General features: G+C 39.8%; 1 protein-coding gene across 3 annotated transcripts; it reads left to right on the forward strand.

Moving 5' to 3' along the window:
• Positions 1–9,734: 9,734 nt before the first annotated feature.
• Positions 9,735–14,622, forward strand: LOC109166726. 3 transcript variants are annotated; one of them, XM_019315630.1, is made up of 14 exons: positions 9,736–10,186; positions 10,488–11,346; positions 11,439–11,538; positions 11,627–11,738; positions 11,816–11,914; positions 12,027–12,317; positions 12,393–12,500; positions 12,646–12,717; positions 12,851–12,937; positions 13,318–13,389; positions 13,484–13,573; positions 13,827–13,934; positions 14,078–14,146; positions 14,220–14,622. In XM_019315630.1, exons 1-14 carry the CDS (start codon positions 9,938–9,940, stop codon positions 14,292–14,294), a joined length of 2,391 nt encoding a protein of 796 aa, XP_019171175.1. In that variant the 5' UTR covers positions 9,736–9,937; the 3' UTR covers positions 14,295–14,622. The 3 variants fall into 3 exon arrangements, 2 of the variants coding, with proteins under 2 accessions (XP_019171175.1, XP_019171176.1); XM_019315631.1 differs by having other exon boundaries at positions 11,445–11,538; XR_002051717.1 differs by lacking the exons at positions 14,078–14,146; positions 14,220–14,622 and having other exon boundaries at positions 9,735–10,186; positions 13,488–13,573; positions 13,827–13,864.
• Positions 14,623–17,814: the final 3,192 nt, after the last annotated feature.

Raw genomic sequence — 17,814 nt, forward strand, 5'->3', positions numbered from 1 at the left:
TGCTATGTTTGTGGGAAACGTGGACACCGAGCTGCACAGTGCTATCATCGCAAAGGGTCCACAAATAAAAATTCAGAGAAGGACGGATCCAAAAATCAAGCAAATGTGGTAGAAACCACGGAGGATGACGAGGCTGTAGCAGCAGTGATTACTGAGATTAACATGGTCGGAGACCCAGACGAGTGGGTCGTGGACACGGGTGCATCTCGTCACTTCTGCAACAACAAGTCCTTCTTCAAGGTGTTCGAGCCCGTCACTGGAGGAGAACAAGTCTTCATGGGCAACTCCAGCATTTCTGAGGTAAGTGGTAGAGGAAAAGTAGAGTTATTGCTTAATTCTGGCAAGAAGTTATTACTGAACAATGTGTTGTATGTTCCCTCTCTGCGTAGAAACTTAATTTCCGGGGGCCTACTTAATAAGGCCGGGATCAAAATTGTCCTTGAGTCAGACCGATTGGTTATGACTCGGTGTGGGACTTTTCTCGGAAAAGGGTATCTACGGGGGGGATTATTTGTGTTAGACATATCTGTAATTGGACCAGAATCTATCAATAAGAATAATGCTTCCCCTTCGGCTTATATTACTGTTTCAGTTAATTTGTGGCATGGTAGATTAGGACACGTTGGCTCAAAGTGCTTAAATAGATTAAAAAGCCTGAATATGTTGCCAAACTTGTCTAATGATGCATGCTCCCAATGTGAAACTTGTGCTGAAGCAAAATTTGCTAGGAAGCCCTTTTCTGTTGTAACTCATAGAACTTCATCTATACTTGAATTGATTCACTCTGATCTAGCGGATTTTAAAACCACTGAAAGTAAAGGTGGAAAACGGTATTATATAACTTTTATAGATGACTATTCTCGTTTTACAAAACTATACCTCTTGAGAACAAAAGATGAAGCTGAACACAAATTTGTGATTTTTAAAGCTGAGGTAGAAAATCAGTTAAACTTGAAAATAAAGCGGCTTCGTTCTGACAGAGGTGGAGAGTATGAATCTTTATCGCTAAAAACCTTATGTGAAACTTCGGGTATAATCCATGAAGTAACTGCACCTTACTCTCCCCAACAAAATGGCATCGCTGAAAGGAAAAATAGAACCCTTAAAGAAATGATTAACGCAATGTTGATCAGTTCTGGGGCACCAGACTCTATGTGGGGGGAAGCTGTTCTAACAGCGAACCACATTTTAAATAGAGTCCCACATAAAGGGTTCGAAAAAACCCCTTATGAGATGTGGAAAGGGCACGCCCCGAATCTGAAACACTTTAAGGTGTGGGGATGCTTGGCTAAGGTGGGTCTACCATCCCTGAAAAGGTCCAACATAGGACCCAAAACCTTTGATGCTATTTTTGTTGGATATGCCGAGAATAGTGCAGCATATAGGTTTATGTGTCTAGAAAACCGTTCTATGTGTGAATCAAGAAATGCAACATTCTTTGAACATATCTTTCCTTTAAAATATGCTTATGTCTCACCAGTTGATACTCTGTGTCAAAATGATAATGCCAATTTTCCTCGCATTACTAACGATTTGGATGAGCCCAGAAGAAGCAAAAGACCCAGGATAGATAAGAATTTTGGTTCTGACTTCATAACATATGTCACGGAACTAAAAGATTTAAACGAACTGTGTGATCAGTTTGTGTGCCAATTAGTATTGGAAGAAGAACCAAAAACGTTTAAAGAAGCAATGCAGTCAGTCGATTCCATTCTGTGGAAAGAAGCCATCAAAAGTGAACTGGACTCTATTCAGTCCAACCACACCTGGGAGTTGGTAGAACTACCCAAAGGGTGCAAACCAATTGGCTGCAAATGGATCTTCAAAAGAAAACTTAGACCAGATGGGTCTATTGAAAGGTTCAAAGCCAGGCTAGTAGCCAAAGGCTTTACACAGAGATTCGGTGAGGATTATTTTTACACATACTCACCAGTGACAAAAGTGGGAACCATTCGAGTTCTATTTGCATTGGCTTCTTTACACAACTGGATAGTTCACCAAATGGACGTAAAAACTGCATTCCTCAATGGTGAATTGGAAGAAGAGATCTACATGGAACAACCACCTGGTTGTGTTGATCCAGGGCAAGAAGGAAAGGTATGTAAATTAAAAAGATCTCTTTATGGCCTAAAACAGGCCCCCAAGCAGTGGAATGAAAAGTTTCACAAGACCTTAATGGACCTAGGCTACACGACTAACCGGTCAGATTCCTGTGTGTACTCAAAAGAGGTCCAATCCAGCATTGTAATAATATGTCTCTATGTGGATGACATGTTGATTTTTAGCTCAAGTATTGAGGCTATAAACGAAACCAAACGAACTCTATGTCAACAGTTTGAAATGAAGGATCTAGGAGAAGCCGATGTGATACTCGGGATAAAAGTCACAAAAACCAATACAGGTTACCTTCTATCCCAAGGTCACTACACAGAAAAACTTTTGAAGAAGTTTGACAGTTATGATGTTGTTCCGGCTAAGACTCCTTACGATCCTAGTGTCAAACTACTGAAGAACATGGAGTCAGGCATGTTTCAAGAAAAATATGCAAAAGTAATTGGGAGTCTAATGTTCTTGATGAACTATACACGTCCTGACATTGCATTTGCCGTGAATAAACTTAGTCGTTTCACTCATAACCCTGGTGGCCCTCACTGGGACGCACTAAAAAGGATACTCCGGTATCTTAGAGGCACGTTAGACTGGGGTCTCAACTTCAAAGGATACCCAGCTGTGCTAGAAGGGTTCTGTGATGCGAACTGGGTAAACGACAGTGATGATGTCAGCTCCACAAGTGGATATGTGTTCACACTATGTGGGGCTGCTGTGTCTTGGAAATCAACCAAACAATCGTGCATAGCCAGATCAACTATGGAAGCAGAGTTCATAGCTTTAGATCTGGCTAGCCAAGAGGCCGAATGGCTAAGAAATCTGTTGGCAGACGTGCCGCTGTGGGGGAGTCCTGCTCCCGCCGTACCCATTCATTGTGATTCTCAAACTGCTATTTGTGTGGCACAAAATAGTGTCTACAATGGAAAGAGAAGACACATTAGAGTCAGACATGAGTCTGTACGGCAGTTAATATTGAATGGGGTAATCACAATGGAGTTTGTGAGATCTGAAAGGAATATAGCTGATCCTTTCACGAAAGGCCTAAATCGAAAGGCTATCCTTGATACATCAAGGGAGATGGGCTTAAAAGCCAATGAGGTGAGAAATTCATGATGGATACCACCTCGGTGGTCAAACGAAATCATGGAAAGACTTGCATTTATAAGCAGACTGTAAATCAGTCCGCACGCCGTTGGCAGTCAACGGTAAAGTACACTCGGTGGAGTGGAATGTCTGTGCTGAGACAGACAAAACAGGGTTAATACATGGTTATCCAATAACTATACAAAGTGTACAACGAACGGAGCTAACGAGGTGCACATAAGTTCAAAATTCAACTAGCCGAAGAGTTCAAGACTCTGTTCACTTTCGGATAGTGGATTACTTAGTGCCACTACTTGTCAGTTCAAGTTTAACACACTGACATGAAAGCTAGCTCTTATTGTTATACTCAGTCGCTCTCCGTCAAGCCTTACACCTTCGAATGTGTGGGGGATTGTTGGGAAACATCCAAAGGCAAGGCTTCAAGTGGAAACTCGTTTGATAGTCATTTGCTTAAAATGAGTATCCCACACTGATTGGCTAGCTTTCCTTTCACTCCCTTATATTCTTGAACTCCCTAAAGAAAGCTTGAAGTGTTATGGAGAGGGAACAAGGGGAAAACCTCGCGCGCCGCCCGCTCGACACGCGAGGTGTGGTGTAGAAAGTTTTGTTCGGACATTGTTATCTTGATCCCTATTTTAGTGGATCATCACAAAAATTGTCTGAATAATGTGTTGCTAGCAGTGCTCTTTATTCTCCTCATGTGGCCTACTTTCTTGCTACCACAAATAAGCTATTATTTTGGTAAGGTTGTAAGAAAGTTAGGCAGTAGTATATAAGCATTGCATGGCCGAATGTGTTTTACTCTCCAACAAAAACTTTCTAATTAAGCTAGTCCCCAAGTTCTAAGATTCATATATTTATTTGTTTATGTGCTGTCTGTCGAAGATATAACGATACCCTGGTCGTTAAATATCTTTAAGATAGTGTTGCCAAATACGACACAGAACGCTGCCGGTTTCCTGTCCCGAAGCAACAACACGTCGCAAATATTCATTCCAGGTATTCATTGCTGTTAATTTACACAACATTAACATGGTATACAAATTCATTATGTATACACCCAACAATTGCTATCTCATACCAGTGCATCCAGTAGAAACAGGTGGGAGAAAAACAATTCAAAAAACTTTTGCAATTAGATAATAAAATAAAATAGAATTTGTAGTGATTTCACTGTGCATTTGAGTGTTTAAATAGCTACAGAGTTCCTAACGCCCAACGCCCAACAATATTTCAGAACAAAATAAGGTAAATGGATTGAAAAAGAAATGCTTAATTGTAGGAATTGCTTTCAATCAATTAAAAAATTAAATTAAATATTATCTCTCTGTCTCTCGATCCTGCGTTGAACTTAAGGAAAAAAATAATATAAGGAAGAAGGAAGCAGTGATTAATAAAAAATAAATTAATATTGAGATTCCATTATAATGTATTTCTTTGAATTCAATCAATTATATAATGAAGAATTCAAAGAAATACATAATATTTTTAGAATATTAATAAATTTACCTCGGATTAAACTTGAAAGAAAGAAGGCAGCAATGATTCCATTTAAACATTGAGGCGTAATCCATGTTCATACCCATTCAATCCCGTTGATTGCTTCAATTCTTATTCTTTTCTCGATCTTGTTTTTAGCGTATTAGCTCTCATGGAAGGAATGAACACCATCAAGCTACTTGGATCCATACACAAGCAAGCAGTGGTCATCCTTGTGGATAGTGGAAGTACACATAACTTCCTTGATCCCAAACTCCTCACACAATTAAGGATAGAACCAGAAAGAACTCAGGTCCTCAATGTGACAGTAGCTAATGGGGAACAAATGAGATGTGACACCATTTGTAAGAAATTGAGATGGCAAATTCAGAAGGAAGACTTTGAAAAGGACTTCAGATTGTTAAAGCTGGGAGGGTGTGACATAGTCCTTGGAATGGACTGGATAGACCAGTTTGCCCCCATACAATTACACACTAGGCCCTTGGGTATATCATTCCACAAGGAAGGGAGGAGAGTGTTGTTGAAAGGGTTAACCAGGAAGCCACATAATTTGCAAGCAGCAACTAAAAGGGACCTCAAGAAATGGCAGCATTGTGGAGTATAAGGATTCCTTGTGCAGTGTGAAGGAATCAGCAGAAAAGAAGTTGAAAGCAGATCCAGTTCATGTTATAAGGTGGAAGTTCAAACAGAATTTCCAGAACTAACTACAATATTGGATGAGTTCAATGAATTGTTTGATGAACCACAGACATTACCACCTAGAAGGGCTTATGATCATGCAATTACCTTGATTCTAGGAGCACAACCAGTAAACATCAAACCATACAGATATTCTTTTGATCAAAAAAATGTGATAGAGAAGATGGTGGAAGAAATGCTAGAAGCTGGGGTAATTACTGAGAGTGTATCATCATTCTCATCTCCTGTTCTGCTGGTACCCAAGAAGGATGGAACTTGGAGATTTTGTGTTGATTATAGAGCCTTAAATAACATCACTGTGAAGAACAAATATCCTATCCCAGTAGTAGAGGATCTTTTTTCTGAATTGGCGGGCTCTAAATACTTCTCTAAACTGGATCTGAGGGCAGGATATCACCAGGTGAGAATGAAGGAAGGAGAAGAACACAAAACTACTTTTAAGACTCACCAAGGCTTGTATGAGTTTAGGGTCATGCCTTTTGGCTTTACCAATGCCCTAGCCACATTCCAAGCCCTAATGAACCACATATTCAAACCATTACTAACGAAATTTGTCCTAGTCTTTTTTGATGATATTCTGATTTACAGTTCAGGACTGAATGAGCACTGGAACAATCTGAGGGAGGTATTGAGTCTGATGAGGGCACATAAACTGCTAGCTAAGCTTAGCAAATGCTCTTTTGCAAAGAAAGAAGTGGAGTATTTGGGGCATGTTATATCAGAGCAAGGGCTACAAACAGATCCTTCCAAACTTAAGGCTGTTGTAGAGTGGCCAAATTAAAACATGTATCTATCAAAGGACTGAGGGGGTTTCTAGGCCTAACTGGGTACTATAGAAGATTCATCAAATCCTATGGGGTGATTAGTAAGCCACTGACAAATATGCTGAAAAAGAATTCCTACCACTGGAATGAAGAAGCTGAATGTGCCTTTGAGAGACTTAAACAAGCCTTATGTTCAGCTCCAGTTTTGGCCCTACCTGATTTTCAAAAGCCTTTTACAATTGAAGCTGATGCTTGCAGTAGGGGAATGGGGGCAGTACTAATCCAAGAAGGTAAACCAGTGGCATATTTCAGCAAAGCATTTGGAGAAAAACACTTGGGGTTATCTATATATGAGAAAGAATATATGTCAATCATTAATGCAGTGGAGAAATGGAAGCCATACTTATTGGGCAGACATTTCCTCATAAAGACTGACCACCATAGTCTCAAATTCCTATTGGATCAGAAGATCACAACTTCCACTCAGCAAAGATGACTAGCTAAGCTCTTGGGACTACATTATACTATCCAGTATAAGAAAGGCATTGAGAATTGTGTTGCAAATGCCTTGTCCAGAAGAGAAACTGATCAAGAGTGGGAAGTCAACAGCAATAGGCCTACACTTAACTCAGTGTTCACAATTAGACCCCAGTGGATGGAAGAGGTGTTTGGCAGCTATGAAGATGATGATTGGGCCCAAAGCCAACTAACAGCATCCTTGATCACTCCTGGAACTGATCCTAGGATCACTATTGTGGATGGCTTAATCAGATTTAAGCAGAGGCTTTATATTAGTACTAAGGGAGAATTAAGATCTAAGTTAGTGTCCCAGATGCATAATTCCCCTCTGGGAGGGCACTCTGGCCAGCAGGGCACATATCAAAGATTAAGGGCTCTATTCTATTGGCAGAAAATGAAGGTGACAGTTAAGGAAATGGTGGAAAGTTGTGACACTTGCCAAAGATGCAAACCTGAGACTGTGGCTTCTCCTGGCCTCTTACAGCCATTGTCTATCCCTGAGCAAGCTTGGAGGGGCATATCCATGGATTTTATTGAAGGATTACCAAAGTCCCATGGGAAGGAGGTGATCTTGGTGATTGTGGACAGGCTTACTAAGTACAGTCACTTCTTTGCATTGGCTCATTCATATACTGCTGAGATAGTAGCTATGACTTTCATGGAAAACATTTACAAGCTGCATGGAGTGCCTGAGGACATTGTAACTGACAGAGATTTAGTATTTTTGGGCAAATTCTGGCAAACTACATTCAAACAGCTGCAAATTCAATTGAGCATGTCCACAGCCTATCATCCACAATCAGATGGCCAAACTGAAAGGGTAAATAGATGCATGGAGACTTGGGCTAAGTGGTTATATCTGGCAAGTGAATTTGGAGGTTAGGTACAAAATGTCATGTAATTTGGGGAAATGGTTGTATTTTGCATTTTATAATGAAAGAAGGAAAGCATAAGTGAAATGCCATTTTATCCTCATTTTTAATAGTCTTAACACTTATTTAACGGAGGAGAAAATTTCAATTTTGGTCCACTGACTATTGAACTTGTGTTAATTGTAACACCTGACTTTCAAAACCGTTAATTTAGTACTTTGACTATGTAATTTTTATCAATTTTAGTCATTCCGGCTAAATTACCGGTCAAATGTGACCGAAAAATTTTAAGTCAACATTTAAATTGAATTGAAAGGGGTAAATTCGTCTTTTCATGTTAAGAGTAGAGGAAAATCCTTCTTCGGCGGCCAATTCAGCATCCAATTCATCGTGATATCCTCCACCGCCCAATTCCAAAGTAAAGGGTCTCAAATTCGCGGCCAATTCATCGTCAAATCCTTCACGTACTGTCCGTCGTGCGCGGCCGCCGGAGCTCCTCCACCTCCTCACGCTTCCACCATCGCCCTCCGACGCCGCCAAGCCGCCTTTGGCCTTTCCCTTTCACCACCGCTTTCATGCCGACAAATTTCACGATCCTGGTCCACCAGGCTTGGCACACGCTCACTCTCGGCTTGGGGACGAAGAAGACAAAGGTGGTTATATTCGTGTTCGAATCGGAATCCATGAAGGCCGCCGTAGACTGCTAGTGGCCGCCGGAGATTCCTCTCGGGGAGGTGCACAAGAAGCTGATTAAAGGGCTGAGCGACTGCGAAGAAGAAGAAGCAAATAATTTTTTGAAGGTTTCTGATTTCAGCTTTTCTGCTTTGCCCGAGCAACAGAGGAATGATGGCCTCTTGCAACGCAGTGTGGAACTCCGGCGTATGTGGCGCTGGAGGTGTTGAGGAAGAAGAAGAAGCAAATAATTTTTATTTTTTTAAACGTAAAATGATTGTTTTGCCCCATAAATAAAAAATTAAAAACTGTTAAAAGTTTTTCCGGTCACATTTGGCCGGTAATTTGGCCGACATGACCAAAATTGATAAAAATTACATAGTCAAGGTACTAAATTAATATTTTTAAAAGTCAAGTGTTGCAATTAACACAAGTGCAATAGTCAGTGGACCAAAATTAAAATTTTCTCTTTAACGGAGAGGGACCAGGACTATGTGGTCTAATGGTACCCGGGTTGGACTTCCATTTGGAAGGTTGTAAGTTCGAGCCTCAATGGAGGCGTTATTAGCTCGTTGTGTTTCAGTAGGTTGAGAAAGTATATGAACAGATACTACAATGTAATAGAGCTAGTAGCATTCAAAAAAAAAATTTGGGGATAAAGTGGTTACATAAAAAATTTGGGGATAAAGTGGTTACATAAATAATACAGGGAGAAAATGTGCTATACTACAATGTAATAGAGCTAGTAGCATTCAAAAAAAAAATTTGGGGATAAAGTGGAGAAAATGTGCTATAAATAAACAATATGGAGAGAAAAAGTGACATTTTCTCTTGTTTTTGTTTTTGTTTTTTTTTTTTTTATTTAAATTTTTTAAAAGGATCAAATAATGGTTTGCCCATAGCTAAAATTGTAACAGTTTCACAATAGTGCTTTTGTACGATCATCGTTTAAGGCTAGTTCATACACTGCACAATTTGATTTTGACTCTTCGATTAAACAAGACACTGACCATGTCTGCTTATAACTGATTCATAACCTCTCAAAAAAAAAATAATAAAATAAAAAACTGATTCATAAAAATCAAATAAACGAACATTTTCAAGCTCAATTTTAATAAAAATCCTCTCTTAGTTTTTTTTGTTTTCATTTAACTTGATTAAATTCTCACCCGGCAAACACACAACAATTGTTATACTAAGGACCGGAATTTATCTTATATTGTGAACTTTTATAAAAATAATTATGTGTTTATAATTGATATATTCTGTATCTATAGTTAATAATGTATCTATAGTTAACTATTTATGTGTCTATAAATAAATTGAAGACATATAATATATTAACTACATGCACATCAAATATTACTTATTTCCACATAATATGTCAATTGTAAATATATAATTTAAAAATTATTATTCTCAAAAAAAAATTAAAAATTATTTTGAATCAAGTGTATAATGCAAAGTAGACATTGGTCATGGATAACTCGCCAGCAAACAGAGGATAAAATCATAAAAATCCTCTCCCTCGCCTCAACTTCTGGCTCTTTTACGGCTCCATTACAACGCCATTTTCAGCCTCATATCGCTTGCGTTTCTCCTCTAAAAACACTGAATTTTGCTTCAGCTTCAAAAACCCATAGCTCTCGATGCTTTTCACTCTCATAATCTGACAGTTTTTTCTTTGGTTCTTCAACAATGGAAGCTCTCAGCCTAGGCACAGTCACTTCCTCCACTGCCAACTCCATAACCACCCATTTCTTCTCGGATTCAATCTTCCACTCCCGGAGAAGATCAGTAACACTCTTTTTCCCCAGAAAACCCAAAAAAATTTCTGTTTTTGCTTCCAATGGGGACAAACCCCCGCCCAAGCTGAACCAGTGGGAACAAATGGAGCTCAAGTTTGGCAGACTCATGGGTGAAGACCCCAAATTAACGTTAGCCAAGGTCTTTTATTATTATTCTTTTTTCATTTCAATTTTTTTAATTTGTGTTTTCCTAAATTTTGGTAAACAATGATTTCTGTTTTGGAACTTTTGTTTGTTGTTTGTTTGTTGAGGTTATCCAATTGACTGTTCTTGAATTGAATGAAACTTTGTAAACTATAACATTAATGTTGAGTTAGATATTTTGTGTTAAACAAAAATGTTGTAGTGGATGTCTCAATAAAGATTTTGAATGTGAGTTGTGATTGACTTAATGAATGTTAAATTTTGATTACATTCTGATTTAGTTCTTGGGTATGTAGATAATGGGTAAGAGGGCCAACCCTGACATGTCATATCTTGAAATTGAAGAATCATTTAGGAAGAACAAGGGCAAAGTACTGGGTAATGATATAGAGGAAGTTCCTTTTGATGTGCCAACAAAAAGGGGTTCACTGAATTCAAAGAGCGAGTTAAATTTGGTTCGGCCTGTGCCCAAGAAAGGATTCGAGTTTGACATTGATGATAAACAATCGATAGAGACTAGGGAGATTAAACCGAGCAAACAAATCTCTAGACCTGTTGAAAACAGTGTTCCAAATGTAATCTTGCGGAAGCCAACGGATACTGGTAGTGTTAAAACATCAAGTTTTGGAATGAAGCCAAAGTTAACACAAGAATCAGTAGATACTAAGGAGATGAAGCCAAGCAAACAAATCTCTGAACCTGTTGAAAATAGTAAAAGCAGTGTTCCAAATGTAACCTTGCGCAAGCCAACTGTTTATTCTGATGAGGATACTGGTAGTGTTAGACCATCAAGATTCAAAATGAGGCCAAACTTAACACTAAACATGCGCAATGAACCCCTAAATACGAGTGATATGACATTGTTGAAGAAACCTGAGCCCATAAGAACCAGTGCCAGTGAAAATGAAAAGGATGGACATTCTAGTGATGCCAAATCCGAAGCTCGTGATGACATTGGAGAGAGTATTCCTACCAATGTGCATGTTACAAGGGGTGAACCTCAGGATGTCATACCTCTGAAGAAACCAGAACCTCTGGATTTAAATCAAGAACAAAAAGTTGACAGTATTGATGAAGAGAGTTTGAATCTTGCCAATGCCCCCGACCAATATCAACAAACAGATGGAAATTATGTTGTGGAGCATCCCAGGAAGGGTAATTTCGCTATTTTGCAGAAAATTTCATGATTGTAGTATTATTATAAACGACATTTAAAATTTTACTAAAAGTTGTTGGTTCTCTCCAAGGGTTAGATCAGAGTGTTGGGCAAAGCTTCGCTTTTAATAGTCTTTCTGGGACAAGATCAGCTGAACATTTAGATGCTGCACTGCTTGGAAAACCTGAAAGGTATAGTGCACACTTTTTGTTTTCTCGGGTTTTCTTCTTCTTGTTCTTCAGTTGTTTATATGGCCACTGATCAGTTGTTGTCTTATAGATTAGACCAAACCAAAAAGTCTATACCTCAAAAGGAGGTGATTACTGCCAATTCTGAGAGCAATGACGTTGATATTGAGCTTGACAGCTTTCTCAAGACATCAACAATTAAGGTTGATAGATTTTACTTGTTGTCAGAGCATGACAAAGAAGCATGTAATGACATAATTTAGTCTTGCATACATCTCAGGACCATGAAGATTATGACTGGACAAGCGCTGAGAATCTTGTTAAGACAGGAGAAAGAAAGGAAGTGGAACTGATTAGTTCTAGCACCAGAGGATTTGTTGTAAGTGTACTTATTAATGTAAAACGTAGTATTTTAGATGTTTTTTCTTCTTCTCCAATTATGATTCTCTTACCTTCAAATATCTAGTCAAACGCTTTTCCTTTGTTTACAGGTATCTTTTGGTTCCTTGGTAGGATATTTGCCATACCGAAATCTAGCAGCAAATTTGAGATTCATGCCCTTTGAGTCTTGGTTGAGATCAAAAGGCTTAGACCCATCCACCTACAAACAAAATTTGGGAGTTATAAGAGACTATGATGATAAAATGACAGATTCTTCTGAGTCAAGGATTGTTTTGCAAACTGATAATACATTTGAGGTCTCACCAGATATGAAACTTGAGAAGCTTCTTAGTATTTTTGACCAAGAGAAACTCAAGTTCCTAACATCATTTGTTGGTCAGGTGTGAAGGCATGATTTTGAACTGTAATCTCTGTCCTCTCAATAAGGCCATAACTTGTAGTTCTTTTGGATGCAGACAGTGAAAGTGAATGTGATTTTGGCAGATAGAAAAACTAGAAGGCTAATAGTTTCAATGAAACATAAAGAAAACAAAGAAATGGTTCAAAAAAAGAGAAGTCTCATGGTAAGAAGGTTTACCCTCTGAACATTCTGTTAATTTTACGATGTCTTATGCAAGCTTCATTGTGTCTAACATTTTATTCAATTGAATATCATGTTAATTGTTGATAATATACTTTATTAGCTAATATGATGTTTCTGTATCGCAGGCTAAACTTAGGATTGGTGATGTTGTGAAGTGTTGCATCAAAAAGATTACCTACTTCGGCATATTTGTTGAGGTATAGCTGTATTCAAATCTCTGGTAGCATGTCACCTTCTACATGTTATGAGAACTTGCAAATATAAGCTGCATAATTTAGATTGCTCCAGCTGATTACGGATATTACGTTTTAATGCAATACTGTAATGCAGGTTGAAGGAGTTCCAGCATTGGTTCACCAAGCAGAAGTTTCGTGGGATGCTATGTTAGACCCTGCATCATATTATAGAATTGGGCAGGTAAAATGGCATCTTTTTCTCAATTACAAGTAGTAGAATGCATCAACTCTGGAACTGTATGCTTGATAACAGGAGCAATACTATCTTTACTAACATTAATGTCAAGGGTTCGATCCTTGGCTTTGGGTATGTGAGCAGCCTTAAATCTCTAGGCCAGCTGTCCTGCCCAAAAGAGGTGCCTACAATCCAGCGAGGGAATTAGTCACTGTGTCCGATGGTGGAAACCCTGGGTATACGCAAAAAAAATTATAATTTCGGGTGATTGATAGGTCTACATATAGGATTAAAAAACCACGCCAATTTCCATATGTTTTAATTATGCTGGATTTCAGTTGAATTCATTATGCATCTACTTATGAGTTTAGAGTCTTTGGTTGTAGATTGTGGATGCGAGAGTTCATCAGCTAGATTTTTCACTTGACCGCATTTTCTTGTCATTAAGGGAAATAACGGTAACCTATCCCATAATTTTATTATTATTGTTATTTTTTTTTTCTGTTGCCTAGTTATTTGGAATGCCAAATCCCTTTGTATACTTATTTGCAGCCAGATCCAATGACGGAGGCCTTAGAGGCGATAGTTGGCGATCAAGATAATTTAGATGGAAACTTTGAAACAGCTCAGCCAGATGCCGAGGTTCTCTCTGTTCATCCTTTATGTTTGTTAAATTAACAAAATCATGTGCTATTCCAGTTTCAATGGCCAATTCCTTTATATGAGTAGATTTGTTGATGCTGAAATAGGGAAAGAATTGTGAACCATGTAAAAAATTTTAAACCTGATTATTAATTCGTAATTTATATATACTTATTATAAAGCTGAACCTACTTACCTTTTTTCTAATTTTGGGAAGTCGCTTTTTTCCAAGCATTTGACTATGATTTGACAGTGGGCAGATGTGGAATCTCTTATCAGAGAGTTGCAGCAGTTTGAGGGAATCAGTTCCGTATCAAAGGGGCGTTACTTCTTGAGTCCTGGTCTGGCTCCAACGTTTCAGGTACAACAACCTCAAGTCATAAATACGAGGAATTAGATATAATAGCGGGATTTTAATCATATTGTAGTAGTTATTGACATCCATTTATATTTTAGCCTGGAAGTGTTTCATGATCTAACTCGAGCATATACTGATCTTATTAGGTTTACATGGCATCGAGTTCTGAGAATCAATACAAGTTACTAGCTCGATCTGGAAACCAAGTACAAGAGGTGAAATTTTGTTATCCAATTATTGCTTCTTGTAATGCTATCATCATGCCGATAATTCTGATAATTTCTTCAGGTGATAGTTCAAACATCACTGAGCAAAGAAGAGATGAAATCTGCAATTCTCATCTGCACAAACAAAGTCGAGTGATTGATGACTGATCTACTCTCTTGGTTCGTTCTATAACCTCTCATACGCGGATTTGAAAGGGATACCGGCTATGACACTGCCCGGAGCTTGCATATCAGATTCTCGATGGCCATCGGTTAAACTGCCGTTATTGTTACTATAATTTTTGCAGGGGAGTTGGCTATTACAGTGTAGTTTTAAGGGAAGTAAAGAAATGGCAGAGTTTCATGTTGTTCTATGTAGAAAAGATGGCATTGTGCATTTTTGATAGTTTGGTGGTGTCACTGTGGATAGTGGACTAATGCATTGATGAAGAGTCATTCATAAGGAGATGAATATTTGCTTATAATAATAACATGAATAATAGTTTTTTTTTTTTTATCAGAAGGAGGGGGAAACCCCGGGATAACGCTAGCTACCCCCACTGCGCGACCCGATAGTACGCAAAATATCTCGCTCAACAAATTTGTCTAAACCGACAAGGCATCTCTCAAGTTCCCTCTAGTTGGCATTCAAAGTCGCTCCAAGAGATGCAATAGCATCCGCACTCTCATTCTGTTCTCGAAATATGTTGCGGATTGAAACTCTCCAATTCTTCGTCAGCCACTCTCTAATTTCCTCCATGTAGACACATATTGTTCCCCTCAAGTCGGCGTTATTAGATATCCATTGGATAACTCTCTTGGCATCGGATTGGATCTCAACATCCCTAATACCAACGTTCCAAGCCCATGCAAGGCCTTTGGAGATGGCTTCAGCTTCGACAATAGTAGCGTCCCCGTGATTGGAGTTACCACAAAAACCTCGGATCCAGTTCCCATTCGCTCTCCTTAGAATTCCTCCGTAGCCTGCTTGATTAGTTGCGGGTTTCACACTTGCATCCACGTTTAAGGTCCATTCATGTCCTACCGAAGGTTTCCATTCGGTATTACAGCTCACAGCTGAGTTTGAAGTTGCGTTACGTGAGGTGTTTCTTCTGAACGCTCTCTGTATCTCATTCGCTGCTTCTTTGATCCATGTCAGCTTCCTCATGGTTTCAATCTCCTCACCTCTGAAGATAGAGTTATTCCTACAAATCCAGATCCACCAGAGAGTCGTTGCAAAGAGGGTTGCTCTGTCTGTTTCCTCTGTTTTCCTTCTATTCCTGCGAGTATTAGCGGTAATGCAGTCGCTAAGGCTCTGGTTCTGTGCATTCCAGTTCCCCATATCTTGTTGGAGGCCTTTCCATACGTTCCATGCTCTGGGGCATTGCCTAAAAATATGGAGCGTGGTTTCTTCATGTCCAGGGCAGAAGGGGCAGTTCCCATCCATGGTGAACCCTCTTCTCTTTCTTTCTGCGTTTCCCATAACTCTCTCATGCATGATGGTCCACAAGAGAGTTCTCATCTTTGCAGGTGCTTCTATTTTCCAAATGTTGCTCCAAGCTATATCTTGCACATCCGAGGTGGATCCATGAATCACGTTATATGCAGATTGGACAGAGAACATACCTGAAGCTTCCGGTGTCCACGTTACTTCATTGTCTCCTTCCCATAGTTCCATTAGAGCTAGTTTCTGCTTGATGTCATCCGGGAGTTGTGCGAGCTCGTCCCATTTCCAACCAATTGCGTTCCAGAGATCCGAAACCCGTGACGCGTCGTCATTCCTGCAGTGAGTGCTGGCAAGATCCTCGAGAGGTATGGCCGTGATCCAAGCATCCTTCCAAAACCGCACACTCTTACCGTTTCTAACAATGTGACGGAGCTTGGAATGAACAAGAGGCATTGCGGTTACAATGTCCCTCCAAGCGTTAGATGCTCCATGCTTGGGTTGGAAGACTTCACGCCCGAGTTTATTATGAGCGTATTTTTCCTTGAAGAATTGGCTCCAGAGGCTTGAGTCATCGTTGAGCATCCTCCACCCTAGTTTCTCCATGAAAGCAAGGTTAACATCTTTGGAGGCCTTGAGTCCGAGTCCCCCCTGTTTTTTGGCTTGATAACATTTTCCCATCTAACCAGGTTGCACTTGCGAGTTTCTGCGCTGCCGCTCCAAAGAAACCGTCGAACTCTTTTGTCTATCGCACCCCACACTCCCGCGGGAAGGAAGGTGGAGTGCATGCAGTAATAGGGAATGGCTTGTAGGACGGATTGGGCCAGGATAAGCCTTCCCGCAAACGTGAGGTTTTTAGCCTTCCAACCATCAAGTCTTGTATCTATTTTTTCCAGAGTAGGGTTGAAGAGGTTTATTGTTACCCTCCCGTGGATGGACGGTACCCCAAGGTAACGGCCAAGGTTGGGCGTCATCGGGATCCCCGCAATTTCGACTATCTTATTCTTCTCATGGGTCGTCACATTTTTGGAGAAAAAGATTTGGGATTTGCTTAGACTGACTTTTTGTCCCGAGGCGTTGCTAAATTTCTCTAGGCATTCTTTAATAATGATGATTTGGCTCTGCAAAGCTTCTGCAAATAACACCAGATCGTCAGCAAAAAATAAGTGGGAAAGAGTGGGACCATACCTGCTGGTTTTCATGCCTTTCCACCGATTGTGATGGACCTGATCCTTGATGATATGGCTGAGGCGTTCCATGCATAACAAACAGGTAGGGTGATATAGCATCTCCTTGCCTTATGCCTCAGCTAGGAGTAATCCAGTTCAATTGATTCCCATTCCAAAGAAGGCCAAGCCTAGTTGTTTCGACGCACTCCATGATATTCCTGATCCAGATGTCATTCAAACCCACCCTTTGGAGCGTGTCCCGAATGAAGTTCCAATCAAGTCTATCATAGGCCTTTTCGAGGTCCACTTTTAGGATCATGTAGCCTTTAGTACCTTGCTTGGTCCTCAGCGAATGTAGAGCTTCCTGGTAGACCAGAATATTATCGGTAATTTGCTTTGCTCCCTACCCACCACTTTCTTAAACAACGGTTTCAGGCGGTTGGTCATAGCCTTTGTGATGATCTTGTAAATAACGTTACAAAGGCTAATAGGGCGGAACTGACTGGCTTTAACGGGGCTGTTAATTTTGGGTATCAATGAGATAAGGGTGTCATTCATCCCATGGTTGAGTTTCCCATACGCATAGAAGTTCTTAGCCTGTCTAAAGATAGAGTCGCCGACAATATCCCACGCCTTTTGATAGAAGCAAGCATGAAAACCGTCAGGACCCGTGGCCTTGAGCGGGCTCATTTCAAAGAGGGCAACTTTGATTTCTTCTAACGAGATGTCTGTATTGAAAGTATTCCACATGTCATCCGGGACAATGGGAAAAGAGTCTTCTGTTATGGGTATAATGTCCCGGTCTCTGTCCTTTGTGAAAATAGATTCAAAGTAGGTTTTAACCATTTCTTCCTCCTGTAGGTCATTAATGGCGGGAACCCCTTCTTCATTATGAAGGTGATAGCAATTTGTCCTGGCTTTCTTAATCTTGGTGGCCGCATGATAGAATTTATTATTTCTATCCCCGGATGAGATCCAATCCTCCCTAGCTTGTTGGAACCATAAGATTTCTTCTTGATGGAGTACGTCCTCTAGCTCTTATCGGACCTTTCTTTCAAGTTTGA

This window comes from Ipomoea nil, unplaced genomic scaffold (assembly GCF_001879475.1).
Source record: "Ipomoea nil cultivar Tokyo-kokei standard unplaced genomic scaffold, Asagao_1.1 scaffold3104, whole genome shotgun sequence".
NCBI classification, from domain to species: domain Eukaryota; kingdom Viridiplantae; phylum Streptophyta; class Magnoliopsida; order Solanales; family Convolvulaceae; genus Ipomoea; species Ipomoea nil.

Excerpts from the sequence above, each read along its gene's own strand:
- LOC109166726 (XM_019315630.1), top strand. The coding sequence starts at position 9,938 with ATGGAAGCTCTCAGCCTAGGCACAGTCACTTCCTCCACTGCCAACTCC. Across the intron at positions 12,318-12,392 it reads TAACATCATTTGTTGGTCAG|ACAGTGAAAGTGAATGTGAT; the intron begins GTGTGAAGGCAT and ends TTTTGGATGCAG. Across the intron at positions 12,501-12,645 it reads AAAAAAAGAGAAGTCTCATG|GCTAAACTTAGGATTGGTGA; the intron begins GTAAGAAGGTTT and ends TCTGTATCGCAG.